This window comes from Hemitrygon akajei, chromosome 12 (assembly GCF_048418815.1).
Source record: "Hemitrygon akajei chromosome 12, sHemAka1.3, whole genome shotgun sequence".
Classification (NCBI taxonomy): Eukaryota; Metazoa; Chordata; class Chondrichthyes; order Myliobatiformes; family Dasyatidae; genus Hemitrygon; species Hemitrygon akajei.
In genome coordinates, this window is record NC_133135.1 from 13,115,631 (window position 1) to 13,134,630 (window position 19,000).

Genomic DNA, 19,000 nt, shown 5'->3' on the forward strand with positions numbered 1-19,000 from the left:
CCCACCTCCTTTTCTTTCCTGTCTATCCCTCCTGAATGTTGAATATCCCTGGATGTTGAGCTCCCATCCTTGGTCACCCTGGAGCCATGTCTCTGTGATCCCAACTATATCATATTCATTAATAACTATCTGCGCATTCAATTCATCCACCTTGTTATGAATGCTCCTCGCATTGACACACAAAGCCTTCAGGCTTGTTTTTACAACACTCTTAGCCCTTATACAATTATGTTGAAAAGTGGCTCTTTTTGCTTTTTGCCCTGGATTTGCCTGCCTGCCACTTTTACTTTTCACCTTACTACTTTTTACTTCTACCCTCATTTTACACCCCTCTGTCTCTCTGCACTTGTTCCCATCCCCCTGCCACATCAGTTTAAATCCTCCTGAACAGCAGTAGCAAACGCTCCCCCTAGGACATTGGTTCCAGTCCAGCCCAGGTGCAGACCGTCCTGTTTATACCAGTCCCACCTCCCCCAGAACTGGTTCCAATGCCCCAGAAATTTGAATCCCTCCCCCTTGCACCATTTTACAAGCCACATATTCATCTGAAATATCCTCCTATTTCTACTCTGACTAGCACGTGACACTGGTAGTAATCCAGAGATTATTACCTTTGTGGTCCTACTTTTTAGCTTATCTCCTAACTCCCTAAATTCACCTTGTAGGATCTCATCCCATTTTTTACCTATATCGTTGGTACCTATGTGCACCACAACCACTGGCTGTCCACCCTCCCATTCCAGAATGTCCTGCAGCCGCTCAGAGACATCCTTGACCCTTGCACCAGGGAGGCAACATACCATCCTGGAGTCTCGTTTGCGGCCGCAGAAATGCCTATCTATTCCTCTTACAATTGAATCCCCTATCACTATAGCTCTCCCACTCCTTTTCCTTCCCTCCTGTGCCGCAGAGCCACCCATGGTGCAATGAACTCGGCTGCTGCTGCCTTCCCCTGATGAGACATCTCCCCCAACAGTATCCAAAACAGTATATCTGTTTAGGAGGGAGATGACCTCAGAGGACTCCTGCACTACCTGCCTACTGCTACGCTGTCTAGTGGCCACCCCTTCCCTTTCTGCCTATGTAGCCTTTACCTGTGGTGTGGCCAACTCACTGAATGTGCTATTCACGACTTTCTCAGCATTGTGGATGCTCCAGTATGAATCCAATCGCAGTTCCAGACGCTCAATGTGGTCTGCCAGAAGGTGCAGTTGGACACACTTCCTGCACACATAGTCGTCAGGGACACTGGAAGTATCTCTGATTTCCCACATGCTGCAGGGTGAACAAACCACGGGGCCGATCTCAGCTGCCTTGACCTACCCAATACTTGCCTCAACTTTTGAAACTTTCTCCTTTGGAAGGAACTTACCCGGCCTTACCTCACTTGGAGTGAAGCTCGTCCTCAGCCTCTTCTCGTTGAAGCCTCTCGAGTCAAAGCCTCAAATCTCCAGTCCTTCACTGACCCACACACTCACTGGTCGCTTTCCACAGGCAAAGTGATGACTTGGATACTATGGAGGCTAGTACCCAAGATGGAGTTGACTAATTTTACAACTTTCTGTAACTTCTTTTGGACCTGTGCAGTAGACCCTCTTCCCATTCCAGACAGTGATGCAGTCTGTCAGAATGCTGTCCACGGTACATCTATAGAAGTTTAAGTGTTTTAGTTGACAAACCAAACCTCTTCAAACTCCTAATGAAATATAGCTACTGTCTTGCTTTCTTTATAGCTGTATTGATATTTTGGGACCAGGTTAGATCCTCAGAGATCTGAACGCACAGAAACTTGAAATTGCTCACTCTCTCCACTTATGAGGATTGGTTTGTGTTCCCTTATCTTACCCTTCCTGGTCCACAATCAGCTCTTTTGTCTTACTGACATCGAGTGTATGGTTGTTGCTGTGACACCACTCAACTAGCTGGTATATCTCACTCCTGTACGCCCTCTCATCTCCATCTGATGTTCTACCAACAATATTTGTATCATCAGCAGATTTATAAATGGTATTTGAGCTATATCTAGCCACATAGAGGGAGTAGAACGGTGGTCTAAGCACACATCCCTGAGGTGCGCCAGTGTTGAGAGTCAGTGAGGAGGAGATATCACCAATCCACACAGATTTCTGGTTAGAAAATCTAGGATCCAATTGCAGAGAGAGCTACAGAGGCCCAAGTTCTGTCGTTTTTTTTTATCAGGACTGTGGGAATGATGGTGTTAAACGTTGAGCTATAGTCAACAAACAGCATCCTGGCATGGGTGTTTGTATTGTCCAGGTGATCTAAGGCCTTGTAAAGATCCATTGAGGTTACATCTGCTGTAGACCTATCGTAGTGATAGGCAAATTGCAGTGGGCCCAGGGTCCTACCTGAGGCAGTAGTTCATTCTAGCCATGATCAACCTCTCAAAACATTTCATCACTGTAGAAGTGAGCACTACTAGGTGATAGTCATTAAGGCAGCTAACACTATTCTTAGGCACTGGTATAATTGTTGCCTTTTTGAAGCAGGTGAGAACTTCCAACCATAGCAATGAGAGGTTGAAAATGTCCTTGAATACTCCCACCAGTTGGTTGGCACAAGTTTTCAAAGCCTTACCAGGTATTCCTTTGGACCCTTGCAAAGGTTCACCCTCCTTAGAAACAGCCTCTGAGACAGAGATCACAGGCTCACTGGGTGCAGCAAGGATCTTCACACTGTAATTATATTCTCCCTTTCAAAGCAGGCATTGAAGGTGTTGTGCTCATCTGGTAGTGAAGCATTGCTGCCATTCATGCTGTTGGGTTTCACTCTGTAGGAAGTAATGTCTTGCAAATCCGGCCAGAGTTGATGTGCATTCGATGTTGCCTCCAGCCTCACTTGGAATTGTCTCTTCATTCGTGAAATAGCCCTCCATAAGTCATTTCTGGTTTTCTTGTATAGACCTGGGTCACCAGACTTAAATGCCACAGATCTAGCCCTCAGCAGATGACGCACCTCCTGGTTCATCCACGGCTTTTGGTTTGGGAATGTACAGCAAGTTTTCATAGGCACGCACTCATCCACACAGGTTTTAATGAAGTTGCTAACAACTGCAGCAAATTCATCCAGATTTGAAGATGATTCTCTGAATATAGTCCAGTCCACCAATTCAAAGCAGTCCTGTAGGTGCTCCTGTGCTTCCCTTGTCCAAACCTTCTTGGTCTTCACTACTGGTGTGGCAGTTTTCAGTCTCTGCCTATACTCAGGGAGAAGAAGTACAACCAGGCGATCTGACTTTCTGGAGTGAGGGTGTGAAATAGCACGGTCGGCATTCTTGATGGTGGTGTAACAGTGTGTTGTTTCCTCTGGTATTACAAGTGATTTGTTGATGGTAATTATTTAGTAACTTTTTCAGGTTGGCCTGTTTAAAATCCCCCAAAATGATGGTGAAGGCATTAGGGTGTGCTGTTTTGTGCATGTTGATTACATTGCTCAGATCATCTAGAGCCTGTTTGACATTGCCTTGAGGTGGAATGTATACTGCTGCCAAAATGATCACGGAACTCTCCCGTAGCAGATAAAATAGACGGCACTTAATAGTGAGATATTCCAGGTCTTGTGAGCAGAATTGGGATGTTACTGATACATTTGTGCACCAAGAGGAGTTGATCACGAGGAATACACCTCCACCCCTGCTTTAGAGAGACTCAACAGTCCTATCCTGATGGTGTATAGTGAACCCGTCAATCTGAATTACTGTGTCCGGTATGGAATGGGTTACCAGGATTCCAAGAAACAAAGGAAGCACGCGGTCCTAATGTCCCTCTTATACAGCACCCTGGCTCTGAGATTTTTGATTTTATTTACTAGAGACTGTACATTTGCCAGCAATATTGCAAACTATTTCCTTAAATGCACCTGTATCCCTGACCTGTAGCCACACTTCCTACAAGGAATCTGGCAAGAAGTACGGCCACTATTAGCATTGTTTCCATTGGTTTTAAGCAGTGATAGTTTATTCAATCACATTAAGACATCATTATTAACTGTACAGACCTTGGAAGCAGTTGTGATTCTCTGCTGTATCAGGCTGAAGTAGGAATATTTAATTGTATCCATCGAGCTGTGCTGGATGAGATCGCTGTTCTCAATACCCCCTGGAAGTACTTGTTCGAAGAAATCTCTGCACAGTTGTCATCAACATATCACCTGCAGCACATGCAGATAACTTCTCTCAGCTTCACTCACCTCATCACTGAACTGTTTTCTCATTCTATAGACTCACTTTTAATGATTATTCAGCTCATGTTCTTGATATTTATTGTTCGTTTATTTATTTATTATAATCGCTTTTTATATATGCACAGCTTGTTGTCTTTTGGCATTTTGGTTACTGTTGGGGGCAGTCTTTCATTAATTCTTACAAATTGCTGGAGAAGCTCAGCAGGCCAGACAGCATCTATGGCCTTCTGTCCTCTCCTATCAAACTCCAGCCCTATATCCTTTTCACCAGTCAACTTCCCAGCTCTATACTTTATCCCTCCCCCTATCAGTTTCCCTATCACCTTGTGTTTTCTTCCCTCTCCCCTCCCCCACCTTTTAAATCTACTCCTCATCTTTTTTTTCTCCAGTCCTGCCAAAGGATCTTGACCGGAAATGTCCACTATCCTTTTTTCCATTGATGCTGCCTGGCCAAGAAAGTTTTTCCAGAATTTTGTGTGTGTTGCTTGGATTTCCAGCGTCTGCAGATTTTCTCTTGTTTTGGAATATAAAATATCAAACCAGTTGTATTCAGATTAGTTCAGTTGAGTTATTTGGCATGTAAATGATTCTGTTAAGAGAATTCAAGGGATGTGGAGTTAGGAAGGTAATGCTAATGTGAAAGGTTCCTCATGATCTTTTGAACGCAGAGCAATTGTAGGGCACCTACTTGTTTTAGTGTTTCTGTTTTTCAATGTTATCATTCTGAAAGCTCTTATATTATTAAACCCGTAATGACAAGGGTTTTCTCCTGGTGCACCGGTTTCCTCCCACATTCCAAAGTTGTATCATTTAGGGTTAGTGATTTGTGGGATGCTATGTTGGTGCCGGAAGCATGGTGACATTTGTGAGCTGCCCCGAGCATATTTCAGACCGTGTTGTAGTTGATGCAAACGACACATTTCACTGCATGTCTTGATGATTCGATGTGAAAAATCAAGCTAATCTTTAAATGTTTATTTTTAATCTTTGATGGGGAAAGAGAGGATTCTGTCCTATTGAGCAAGGTCCAAAGGACTGACATTGGAATTACAGCTTAAGTGGACGTAATGATGGAAGATTCGAAAATAAGCTTTGTGGTGAGAGATGTATCATATGAAGCTACCTCCTATTGATCTTTCACCTTAGATCAATTTGAAATAGTGAATTAAGAATGAACATAAATTTTGATTTTTCTTCAAAGGGAAATGCCTCAAAAAGGTGCATCCATCATTAAGGACCCCATTACTCTGGACAGAACATGCCCTGTTCTCATTGCTACCATCAGAGAAGAGGTACAGGAGCCTGAGCACCCGCACTCAAATGTTTTAGGAACAGCCTCTGCCCCTCGCCATCAAATTTATGAACAGACAATGAACTAACCCATGAACACTGCCTCACTATTTTTGCTCTTTTTTTGAACCAATTATTTAATTTGACTTTTTAATATATATTTCTGATTATAATTTACGGTGTTTTTGTCTTGCACCGTAATGCTGCTGCAAAACAACAAATATCACAACATATGTCAGTGATGTTAAATCTGATTAGAATTCTTTTCTCATGTTGTGTTGGATTCTGATGTTTTACATTCAAGGTTCTTTCAGCAGTCAAGGACAAAGCATACCACTTGTTGCTCATGATTGTTCATTAAACGCTAAGAGGGCAAATGAATTTGGAAAGGAGACTAACGAGAGAGCAACACACACAAAATGCTGGAGGAACTCAGCAGGCCTGGCAGCACCTATGGAAAAAAGAGCACAGTCAACGTTTTGAGCCAAGACCCTATATCAGGACTTCATCAGTGAAGGAGAAAGTGACAATGTGGCAGGAGAACAAAGGAAAGAGACTAAGTTCAAATGCTCTGGCCTCTTGTACCAGATTGCTGATAACAGACATTCCATTCAAATTTGTACACAAGAGTTAACCAATCAGATATCCCCAATTCAAATAATGCAATACCCAATTCAAGGCTGTGCCTCTGCTTTCTTAGAAGTTTGCGAAGATTCAGCATGTCATCTAAAACTTTGGCAAACCTCTATAGATGTGTGATGGAGAGTATATTGAGTAGTTTCATCATGGCCTAATATGGAAACACCAATAATGCCGGTGGAACACAGCAAGCCAGGCAGCATCTACAGGAGAAGCACTGTCGACGTTTCGGGCCGAGACCCTTCGTCCTGACAACGTCCGAAACATCAACAGTGCTTCTCCTATAGATGCTGCCTGGCCTGCTGTGTTCCACTAGCATTTTGTGTGTGTTTCTTGAATTTCCAGCATCTGCAGACTTCCTCGTGTTTGCTATGAAAACATCGATATTCTTTAACGGAAAATCCTACAAAAAGTGGTGGATATGCCCAGTCCATCACTGGTAAAGCCCTCCCCAACATTGAGCACATCTACCTGAAACACTGTTGCAGGAAAGCAGCATCCAACATCGAGGCCCCCTACCATCCAGACCACGTTCTCACTGCTACCATCAGGAAGAAGATACAGGAGTGTCAGGACCCATGCCACCAGGTTCAGGAACAATTATTACCCCTCAACCATCAAACTCTTGAACTAGGGTGGAGAACTTCACTCACCCCATCACTGAACCATTCCCATAAACTATGGACTCCCTTTCAAGGACGCTTCATCTCATGTTCTCGATATTTATTGCCTATTTATTTATTATGGGGTAACACGATAACATAGTGGTTAGCACAACGCTTTACAGTGCAGGCAATCCAGGTTCAGTTTTGGCCGCTGCCTGTAAGGGGTTTGTATGTTCTTCCCATGACTGTGTGGATTTCCCCCGTGTGCTCCGGTTTCCTCCCACAATCCAAAGCCGTGCAAGTTTGTAGGTTGATTGGTCATTATAAATTGTCCCATGATCAGACTAGCATTAAAACAACTGGGGGATTGCTGGGTAGCCAGGCTTGAAGGCCTGAAAGGCCTACTCCTGCTGTATCTCAATAAAAAAAAATAAAAATAAAAATATATTTTTCTTTTTGTATTTGCAGTTTGTTGTTTTCTGCACATTGGTTGTCGGCCTTTTGTTGATTCTATTTTTATTATAGTTACTGTGAATGCACAAAAGAAAATGAATCTTGGTGTGTGTGTATATATATATATGTGTGTGTGTGTGTGTGTGTGTGTGTGTGTGTATATATATATACACGCACACACACACTTTGATAATAAATTTATTTTGAACTTTGAAGAAGCTTCCAAAATAATACAAAGAACTGTAACTACCAGGAAAAACACGGAACAATTGCATATACAGTACATCGGTAGTTATATGAAAATACAAGCAAGAATAAGAAAGATAAACTGCAAAGAAAGTAACAATTGTACAGTCTAATCTAACAGATTTTATGAGTAGTAATATAGATTATTACACAACAAAGGGCAAAATTGATGTTGATGGGAACATCAAGAGATCCGACTGTTGCGATTTTCGTATAATGTTGCCTTGTGTTTCTTCCTGGCAGGAAAATCAGCGAAGAAATGCAAAAAGAAAGGCAAAGAGTGACCAACTTACTGAATATGATGGAACCTAGTCTGCTTCAATTCTACATATCACGTCAGTGGCTGAACAAATTCAAGACTTTTGCTGAGCCAGGGCCCATTAGCAACAATGAGTTCCTTTGCATTCATGGAGGTAAGGCAATGTTCAAAGTGCATTATAGCTTCTAAATTATTAACCCATCCCTTTAACCCTTTGGCTGTTCACAGATCATATCTTCCATTTTCGTGGGCCATTGAGGATCTAGGTAACTCCTCCATTTAAAATTAACCTCGGTCCTTCTAGGCCAAAGGAAGGATTCTGATCCCAAGCCTATCCAGTAAAAATTGTAAGATCATCGTTTACTCACTAGTGATGCTGAACTTGGTTGCCCAGGGTAGCAGGAGTTCCCACCCCCACTCCCCATGGAATTGTCCCCCTGGCAAAGAATCAATAGGATTAATCAGATTTGTTGGGTTGCTGGAGCAGTGTGGATCGAAGGGGTGGAAGGGCCTACTCTGTGTTGTATCGCTAAATAAAAAATGAATTAATAATATCACAAGCCAGCCTCCCCTCCATGGACTTGGAATATAATCAAGGAGTCCTCCCACCCTGGTCATTCTTTCTCCCAGCGTCGAGGACATTTTCAAACGGGGATGCTGCAGAAAGTTGGTATCCATCATTAAGGACCTCTATCACAAAGGACATGCCCTCTTCTCATTGCTGCCATCAGGGAAGAGGTACAGGAACCTGAAGACCCACACTCAACATTTTAGGAGCAGTCTCTGCTCCTCTGCCATCAGATTTCTGAAAGGATCATGAGCTCTATCCCACTCTTTTGCTTTCTTTTTTTCATTATTTATTTAGTTTAATATGTATTCTTTATAGTAATTTAAGTATCTTATGAATTGTACTGTATTATGGCACAAAACAACAAATTTCACAACATGTGTCAGTGATATTAAACCGGATTTTGATTCTGTATACTCCCCACGCCTACTGGGCAAGTGAATTAAAATATTAAGAACATGTACGAACAGGTTCAACTCAGCTTCTATCCCACATTTCTAGATTCTAGAACAGAACAATTGTATGATAAAGGTGAACCCTTGATCTCACAATCCATCTCGTTGTGGCCTCTGCACTGCACTTCCTCTGTAATTGTAACACTGTATTCTGCATTCTGTTGTTGTTTTTCCCTTGTACTACCTCAATATCCTTATGTTTTGAAATTATCTGTCTGGATGGCATGTAAAACATAAAAAATTTACTTTGTCTCTGTGAGAATAAAAAAAAAGTAATTATCAAACTAAATTCTTGATTTTTAACAGCACTTGAATGTTTTTATGTAGAGGTACAATGTGAATCAGGCCTTTCCAGCTGAACAAGCTGCACCACCCAGCAACCCAACTACTTAACCCTATCCTAACCAAAGGACAATTTACAATGACCAATGAACCTACTATCTGGTATGTTTTGGACTGTGGAAGGAAACTGGAGCACCTGGAGAAAACCTATACATTCTTGGGTAGAATGTACAAACTCCTTACAGACGGTGCCAGAATTAAACGCCAACACCTAGAATGTGTCACACTAACCGCTGTGCTATCCTAGTACTTCATCTTCCATCCATTTAAAAAAAAATCAGAGTTACATAGAAACAGCAAGAGGTGTCGTGGTTAGGGTGACATTATTAACATGTCAGCGACCCATATTCTTTTCTTGTAGGGTGTTTATATGTTCTCCCCGTGACCAAATGCGTTTCCCCTGGGTGCTCCAGTTTCCTCCCACATTCCAAAGACATATGGGTAAGTAGGTTAATTGGTCACATGGGTGTATTTGAGCAGTGCAAGCTCATTGGGCCGGAAGAGACTGTTAACCGTGCCATATCCCTCTAAATTAAATGTGATTAATCATGCAAAAAGTCTCACATCCATTAAAATGTGTCTATTGCAGGTGTTCCACCTCGGAAAGCTGGTTACATAGATGAACTCGTGGTGATGCTGCCTCAGAATGTGTGGGATTATTTGTACAGTAGGTAGGTAATCAAGTCTCTGAGCCATGACAGTGTGGTGTTAATATTTTACCTATTCATGTCCAAGGTGTCTTTGTCGGTGGCCCACAAGATATCTTCCTTGCTAGGGCACTGTTCTTCACACATAAACAGGTTCTTGCAAAGTGATAGGCCAATGTAAATGGAGTTGTGATATTCAATCCTTCACGTATGATTATATAATGTTCTTCTGCAAATAACTTAAACCTCAAAACTGCTTGTGGAATTTGATAGACTAGACAAGGACATTGATTTTCAGTTTCCACAGATAAATGCCCATATCAAGTATATTTTAGCTACTGTAGTGACCTTCCACAATTTTGGAATCATAATTCAATTTTCAAAAAGTAAAAGATGCAGCATGCTACTGATGTCTTCCTCCAAATGAAATGTGTCAATGGGTTACTTGCATGGCAGGAAGCTTGACCAGGTGCGAGTTACTATCGCACCCTGATATACACTCGGTGGCCACTTTATTTGGTGCACCTGTACACTAATGCAAATTCCAATCAGCCAATCACGTGGCTGCAGCACAATCCATAAAAGCATACAGTCACAGTCAAGAGGTTCATTTGTTGTTCAGACCAAACTTTGTTTGTTCAAACTGAGAAGAAATGTGATCTGAGAGCGTGGTTCGAGTTACCTCAGAACTGCTGATCACCTGGGATTTATACACTCAACAGTCTTTAGAGCAGGAATTCCCAACCCGTTGTCCACAAACCTCTCGGTAGTGGTCGGGGTCCATGACATTGGGAACTCCTGCTCTAGAGTTTAGAGATGTAGAGAAACAAAAAAGCATCCAATGAACAGCAGTTCTCTGGGTAAAGACGCCTTGCTAATGAGAGCTCGGAGGAGGATGGCCAGACTAGTTCAAACTAACAGGAAGGTGACAGTAACTCAAATAACCATGTGCTACAACAGTGGTGTGCAGATGAGCATCTCTGAATGCACAACATAATGAATTTTGAGGTGAATGGGCTTCACCTGCAGAAGACCACAACAGGTTCCACTCCTATACCTAATAAAATTTCTGTAATTTCTACATTGAACTCAAGGATGATACCATTTCCTGATTAAGTCACTTCGAACGGGTTGTTAACTTGGCCTGTGTTACCCTTAGAATAGCTATCTTTGTCTTCTCCCGCGACACCTAAGTTGGTCCATTAGCAATAGTGTAATGGGATTCCTTGATTACCTTTGTGTACCCTGGTGTGATGCCTCCTCAATGTCCTTATCTCTTGTTCTGTGCTAACCCCATGATCAATATTTATTGAGGTATAAGCATTAAAATAGATTTTTAATATTTATCTCATGCTATTCATGAGATTTTCCTGTGTGTCAATTAATTGGAGTATATCTCTAACTTGGAACACTAGCATATCAAAAATATTTAATAATCATAGTATTTTTTTGGCCAAACAAGTCATGAAAGATGCTATCAGTTTGGGGATGATACAAAAATAGGTGGAAGGGTAGGTAGTACTGAGGAAGTAGGGAGTCTGCAGAGTTCTTGGAAGATTTGGCAAAGAAGGTCGGATGGAGTAAAAGACAGGGAAATGTATGGTCATGCTCTTTTGTAAAAGGAACAAAGGGGTAGACTAATCACAAACAAAGGAAAATCTGCAGGTGCTGGAAATCCAAGCAACACACACAAAATGCTGGAGGGAGTCTGCAGCATCTATGGAAAAGAGTACAGTTGGTGTTTCAGGCCGAGAGCCTTTGGCAGGGGTAGACTATTTTCTAAATGGGGGTATTAAGAATTCAGAGGTGCTAAGGGACTTGAGAGTCCTAGTGCAAAATTTCCTAAAAGTTAATTTGCAGACCGAGTCAGTAGTAAGGAAGGCAAATGCAATGTTAACATTTGTTTCAAAAGGGCTTGAATACAAAAGCAAAGATGTAATGCTGAGGCTTTATAAGGCATTGATCAAACTGCATCTGGAATATTGTGAGCAGTTTTGGCCACCTTATCTACAGAAGGATGTGCTGGCATTAGAGTGAGTCCAGAGGTTTATGAAAATGATCCTGGGGATGAGAGGGTTAATGTATGAGGAGTATATCATTGCTCTCGGCCTGTACATGCTGGATGTTAAAAGGATGAGGAGGGTTCTCATTAAAATGTTGAATATTGAAAAGCCTGGTTGAAGTGAATGTGGTGAGGATGTTTCCAATAGTGGGAATGTCTGGGACCAGAGGGCACAGTCTCGGAGTAGAAGGACATCCCTTTTGAATAGAAATGTGGAGGCATTTCTTTAGCCAAAAGGTGGTGAATCCAGGATTCATAGCCACAGACAGCTGTGGCCAAGTCTCTAGGCATGTTTAAAGTGGAGATTGATAGATTCTTGATTAGTAAGAGTTTCAACAGTGGGGAGAAGACAGGAGAATGAGGTTGAGAGGAATAATAATTCAGCTCTGATAGAATGGTGAAGCAAACTCCTATGTCTTGTGGCATATTTCCTCCTTGTGCAGTTTTGCAAAAAAGTTGAACTTCTGCTCTGCTCTCAGGTTTGGAGGGGGGCCAGCTGTTAATCATCTCTACACCTGTCAATGCTGCCAGATTGAGATTGAAAAGCTTGAAAAGCGAAGGAAGATGGAACTGGAAATGTTTGTACGGGTAAGAAAACTAAAATGCTTTGTTAAATATCAGCCAGAATGTTGAACGATAAAACGTGTAAAGCTTTTGCAGTGTATATTGGTTAGTCAATTCTTTAATTTTCCTTTAACTAAGGGAAAAAAACTGGCCTCAAAACTTTGTGGTTTCTGGAGGCAAGTTTTAAGCTGTACAGGCGAAAAATTAAATAGTGTGCTATGGTAGTACACGCAAGACCTTGACCTTGGAGCCAAAGGTTTTTGCCAATGGGCAGAGTTGACCCTTCACAAAAGGAAAGTTAGGATGTTAATTGTTAACTACTGAAGGAAGTAAATAGTACTGGCCACAGGTAAGGAGCTAGGGAATAGAATGGAATGGATTGCCCCTTCAAGGAGCATAGACCTGATGAGCTGTAATAATTTTATGCACATTACCCAGTGGCATTGACTGATGTGCATTTCCAACCATTTTTGATCATGCATTCTCCTCTTTACACTTGAAACGTATCAAGTCTACTTTAGCTACTATAATGACTTTCCGTAATCAATTGATTTCTGTTTTGCGAACGTGCGCAGAGCCTCAGGTGCTAAGCACATGAGACTAGATGTTCATGACGTGATCAACACGACCACCCATTAACTCATTCTTCCACAATCCCCACCACCACTACTTTATCATTTCCTGTTAGCCGCCTTATTTATAGACAGTCTTGTGCTGAGCATCACCTTTATGAACGTAAAATAAATATTTGCAGTAATAAAGGAGCATTGTTCAGCAATGTTGTCCATTTGTGAACATGCACTCATTATGTCCTATGCAGCTTTCTGCTTCTCAGTTTAATTGTAATAAGTTCAAGTGACATCAATATAAGTAAAATATTAGTGTGAAACTTGTTAATCTCAAAATGGGAAGGTCGTCATAGAATCATAGAACACTACCGTACCGAAACATGCTGTACAGCCCATCTAGTCAGTGCCAAACTATTATTTTGTTCAGGCCCATTGATCTGCACTAGAACATCACCCTCCATACTGTCCCACCCATCCATGTACCTATCCAAATTTCTCTTAAATGTTGAAATTAAATGTGGATCCACCACTTCCGCTGGCAGCTTGTTTTGTACTCTCACCTCCTCTCTGAATGAAGAAGTTCCCTCTCATGTTCCCCTTAAACATTTCACCTTTCACCCTTAACCCACGACCTCCAGCTCTAGTCTCTCCCAACCTCGATGGAACAATCCTACCTGCATTTACCTTGTGTATCTCCTTCATAATTTTGTATACTTCTATCAAATCTCCCCTCATTCTCTTACATTCCAGGCTGTAAAGTCCTATTATGTTTTATAACTTACTAATTGAAAAGAAAACACAGAGAGCCCATGATGCGTGTCTAACTTCATTTTTACTTTAAGTGAGGTGCTCATATGCGATTCACGTATTTTGTCAAGTGGTTTTTCAAGACGTCAGCCGTATGTGAGGCTGAAGTGTGCGAGGCTATTGAAAGCACTTCTGGCCACTTTGTAGCTGCATCCACAACTACTAAGAAATTTGTGCCCGTGCAACATGAATCCTCTGCTAGAACAATGCAGGCCTTTCCCAGGGATGGAGAGACCCTGCTGTTAATATATTCTGGACATGTTAGCATCCCGCATAGTGCATGGCAAGTTGCTTGATCTGCTGATCTATCCCAGGCCACCAGACAAAGCTTCAAGCTAATGCTTCCATTTTGTTCATGCATTGGTGACCGGCCTGTAGCTCTTCCAACACTTTAGCTCTCAGCTTTAATGTTACAACAACTCTCAATCCCTATGTAAGGCAATCTCCATCAAGGACAAGTTCATCCTGGTGTAGGTAAAAATTGGGGAGCTGGAGTTTTTGCTGCACATTCCAACCAGTTTGGGTGGCCGCTTAGAGCTGAGACAATGTGGATTTTTTTTTCTGGTTTCCCTTTGGATCATCTCTGCCGGAACAGGGAAACTTTCGATTTGCATTAGGGAGAATACATCAAACGAAGTATTGTAAATTTTTTTACTCTTTTGTAAATTTTTCAGGTATTAGACCCTAAGACCTAGAAACAGAATTAGGCCATTTAGCCCATCAAGTCTGCTCCACTATTTGATCATAGATTTATTATCTCTCTCAGCCCCATTCTCCTGCCTTCTCTCAATAACCTTTGACACCCTTACTAATCAGGAACCTATCAACCTCACCTTTAAATGCGCCCAATGCTTGGCCTCCACAGCTGTCTATGGCAACAAATTCCACAGATTCACCACTCTCTGACTAAAGAAATTCCTTCTCATCTCAAAGTACAAAGTAAATTTATTATCAAAGTATATATATATATATATATATATATATATATATATATATATATATATCACCATTTACTACCCTGAGATTCATTTTCTTGCAGGCATTCACAGTGCAAAGAAATTCAATAGAATCAATGAAAAACTACACGCAAAGACTAACAACCAAAGGGTGTAACAAGACAAACTGTTCAAATAAATAAATAATATTTTGGAACATGAGCTGTAGAGTTGTTGAAAGTGAGTCCATAGGTTGTGGAATCAATTTAGTGTTGAGGTGAATGAAGTTATCCACACTGTTTCAGCTCTGTTCTAAAGGGACATCCTTGTATATTGAAGCTGTGCCCTCTGGTCCAAGATTCCTCCACTATGGGAAACATTCTTTTCACAGCCACTCTATCTAGGCCTTTCAATATTCAATAGGTTTCAATGAGATCACCCCTCATTCTTTTAAACTCCAGCGAATACAGGCCCAGAGGCATCAAACACTCTTCATATGTTACCCTTCCATTCCCAGGGTTATTCTCATAAATCTGTTCTAGACCCTCTCCGATGCCAGCATATCCTGTTAGATATGGGGCTCAAAACTGCTCACAATTCTGTCTTTGCTTCCTAGGGCCTTTGTACCTAAGCAATCATTTCAAACCATTCACTTCCCAATCTTCCTTCCTCCTGAGACCCCTTGACCTCTGCTGCACACTTGCTAGCTTCAGCTCTGTCCACTGATCTCTCTTCCAATATTCCTGGTTTTTATGGTCTTTCATTGATTCTACTATGGTTGTTATTCTGTAGATTCATTGAATATGCACACAAGAAAATGAATCTTGTATATGGTGACATATATGTACTTTGATAATCAATTTACTTTTGAACTTGTTTTCTTTCTTCTTCATTTCAAACGCTTATTTGTCAAATGTGCATCAAGACATACAGAGAACTTTAAATTTCCTCCTCTTCACCACTTTCTCTTTAATTTCTTGATTGTTTACTTTTTCCAATCTCGTTACTCAGAAATACATCCTTTTTGCAAGAAGCATGTCATGCAACATCTCGGACGTAGCTTCATGCTAGAGGGCTGCTATTCAGTGGCTCGTTCAAAAACTACAAAGTAAATTATTATCAAAGTATGTATATGTCACCATATGCTATGCCAAGATTCATTTTTGCAGGCGTTCACTGTAAAACATAAAGAAATACAATAGAATTAATGAAGCACTGTACACAATGACTGACAAGCAACCAACGTGCAAAACACAAACTGTGCAAATGTAAAACAAATAATAATTAATAATTAAATAAATAATGCTGAGAACATGAGCTGCCGAGTCCTTTGAAGTGAGTCCATAGGTTGTAGAACCAGTTCAGAGTTGAGGTTAGTGAAGTTATCTCCACTGGTTGAAGAGCCTGATGGTTGAGGGGTAATACTGTTGCTGAAACTGGTAATGTGGGTCCTGAGACACTTGTATCTACTTCTTGATAACAGCAGCGAGAAGAGAGCATGTCCTGGATGGTGGAGATCCTTGATGATGAATGCTGCTTTCTTGTGGCAGCGCTCCTTCTGGATGTGCTTCATGGTGGGGAGGGCTTTTCCCGTGATGGACTAGGCTGTATTCATTACTACTTGTACTTTGTGCCCTTACCCTGGGTTCTGTGTGCTTCCATCCCACTCTGGAATCCTGAACGCACTATTCAAAAAGATGGCAGCTTCACAGTGAGGCAGAGCCTTGCTGTCGAGGCTGGATGCTGCCTTTCAGATGAGAAGTTTAGTAGTTTGTCTCCTCAGCTTGAAAATAAAAGCATACCATTTGGTTTGGAGGGGCTACTGCACAGGATCAGGAAAAGCTACAGAAAGTTGTAAACTCAGCCAGCTCCATCATAGGTATTGGTCTCCCCAATATTGAAGACCTGTTTAAAAGGTGATACCTCAAAAGGGCAGCATCCATCATCTACTACTACTACATCAACTCAGGCCTGGGAGCCGGCGTCGGGCACAGTGACGAACTTTCCACTCCTCCCTCTCCCTCATCAATGTGTTCAGTTCATCTACATTAGCCGTGCTGCTGTCTTCTAGGAGCGTGTTGACCATAGTCCATCGTTAAGGACCCCCAACACCTAGGACAATGCTCTCTTCTCACTGCTACCATCAGGGAGGAGGTACAGGAGCCTAAAGACACACAACTTAATGTTTCAGGATCAACTTCTTCCTTTCTGCCATCAGATTTCTGAATAAACAATGAACCCATGAACACTACCCACTTTTTGAACTACTTGATTTAATTTTAAATATATTTCTTATTGTAATTTATAGTTTTTATTATAATTTATTGCAATGTCCAGCTGTGGATAAACAAAAAAATTCACAACACATGCCAGTGATATTAAATCTGATTCTAGTTCTTATATATTGCTGTTCCAAAGAAGAAGGAGGGACCTTTTCCTGTCATTCTGGCCAGTAATTATCCAACAATCATTTGGAAGTGATTATCTGTTGATTATTACATTGCTGTCTGTAGAAACTTGTACGCAAATTGTCTCCATTGTTTCTTACATCAAAATTGGAACAATGCCTTAGATGTGTTTAATCGGTTATAAGGTGCATTGGGACATCCTGACTTTGTGAAAAGCTTTACATGGCTTGTAAATCTTTTGTTTTGTACTCAGTGCTGCAGATTATTCACTGTTTACTGTAGTTCTTTGCCATGTTTGTGAAGTGAATCAATAAGCTGATTGCAAATTCTGTTTCTCAAACAAACAGTTGAATAAAGCTTTCCAAGAAGAAGAATCACCATCAGTTATCTACTGTATTAGCATGCAGTGGTTTAGAGAATGGGAAGGATTTGTCAAGGGCAAAGAACATGGTATGTGTACCTTGCCGATGAAAACATCAAATTCACTTCTTTCACTTTTATTGTCAGTGATATGTGGATGTTTTTCAGAAACACTAATTTTGAGCTGCTGAATGTTTTGAAAACATACAAGATAGGAGGAAGAGTACACCATTCCAACACTCAAACTTGCTGTGTCACTTAATGGGATTTGGACTGATCTGGTTGTCACATCACCTCTGCCTTTCTGTCCCCTTCCAGTAATCTTTCACCCCACCCCCTTGCTTTTCAAGTACCTACCCATCACATCCTTAAAGATGTTCAAAGATTCTGCTTCCACCACCCCTTAACAAAAATAGTTGCAAAAGCTCACAAAATTTTACTTTGCCTGTCCTGAATAGTTAACCTCTTATTTTTAGACAGTGACAGCTGATGCTGGATTTTCCCACAGGAGTTTGTTCAAAGTTCAAAGGAGGGTGGGAGCATGCTCTCTGCTTCTCTCTGTAAAGTTATCTCAGGATCTTCTGTTTCAAACATTGCCTCTCACCCTGGCATGTCTAGATTGGCGAGCCATTCATCAGAAGGCAATCTACCCATTCCTGATATAATTTCAGTAAGCTTCTGAACCACTTCAAGGTTTAACTTGGAGTGAAGTAGAAATTGAGATGGCAGTTTGGCTCATCCAACCAGCCCAGTACCACATTTTGTCATCTCTGTCAAAAATGTTTATGGAACAGCAGACTTTCCCAGAAGAGGAGCAGGTCTCAGTAGGATGAGAGAAATACAGAACTACTCATTTTCAAAATATATCTTTAGTATTTGAGAAAACTGTTTGGTGCTATTTAAATAATTTTTCAGGTAATAAGACAGTATATTGCATGTTAAAATATATGTTCCTAATTCATTACCAATATAATTCTTTTCATGTTTTAGAGCATCCTGGTCCAATTGATAACACTAAGATAGTGATTGGCAAGAACTGCCATGTTTCTTTAAAGCAAGGTATGTCCACTTTTCCCATTTAAATTAATGTTTCATTCTGTTAAAAAAGACCTAATGGTCTGCTTTTGGGTATAGATCAGGAGTCCATTTGAAGATGCAAAAATGCAGTATTTAGAAGGATGTTTCCAAATGTGCAAGGATATGAGTTAATATGAAGGATTTTACAGGGTGAGCATTTCTAGACCAAAGAGATGAGAGTGTGGCACATAGGAGTTGAGAAGAGGTACAGAAACCGGAATACACATACTCAACATTTTAGGAACAGCTTCTTTCCTTCCAACATCAGATTTCTGAACAGGCAATGAACCTGTGATTTTATTTTTGTTCTCTTTTTGCACTACCTATTTTTTTATATATATATTTCTTACTATCATTTATAGTCTATGTTGTGTATTACATTGTACTGCTGTTGCAAAACAACAAATTTGGTAATAATAAACCTGATTTCGATGGTCATAGAACATTACAACACAGAAATAGACCCTTATAGTTATAGTCCCATCAACCCACACCTGGTCACATCCATGTA

General features: G+C 41.0%; 1 protein-coding gene across 2 annotated transcripts in view; it reads left to right on the forward strand.

Moving 5' to 3' along the window:
• Nucleotides 1-19,000, forward strand: part of usp33 (ubiquitin specific peptidase 33) — a 118,845-nt gene that overhangs the window by 92,710 nt on the left and 7,135 nt on the right. For both annotated transcript variants that reach the window (XM_073062583.1, XM_073062582.1), the window contains exons 20-24: nt 7,680-7,849; nt 9,650-9,731; nt 12,249-12,357; nt 17,400-17,502; nt 18,403-18,471. In XM_073062583.1, the coding sequence (XP_072918684.1) occupies nt 7,680-7,849; nt 9,650-9,731; nt 12,249-12,357; nt 17,400-17,502; nt 18,403-18,471 (533 nt within the window). The remainder of the gene's footprint in view (nt 1-7,679; nt 7,850-9,649; nt 9,732-12,248; nt 12,358-17,399; nt 17,503-18,402; nt 18,472-19,000) is intronic.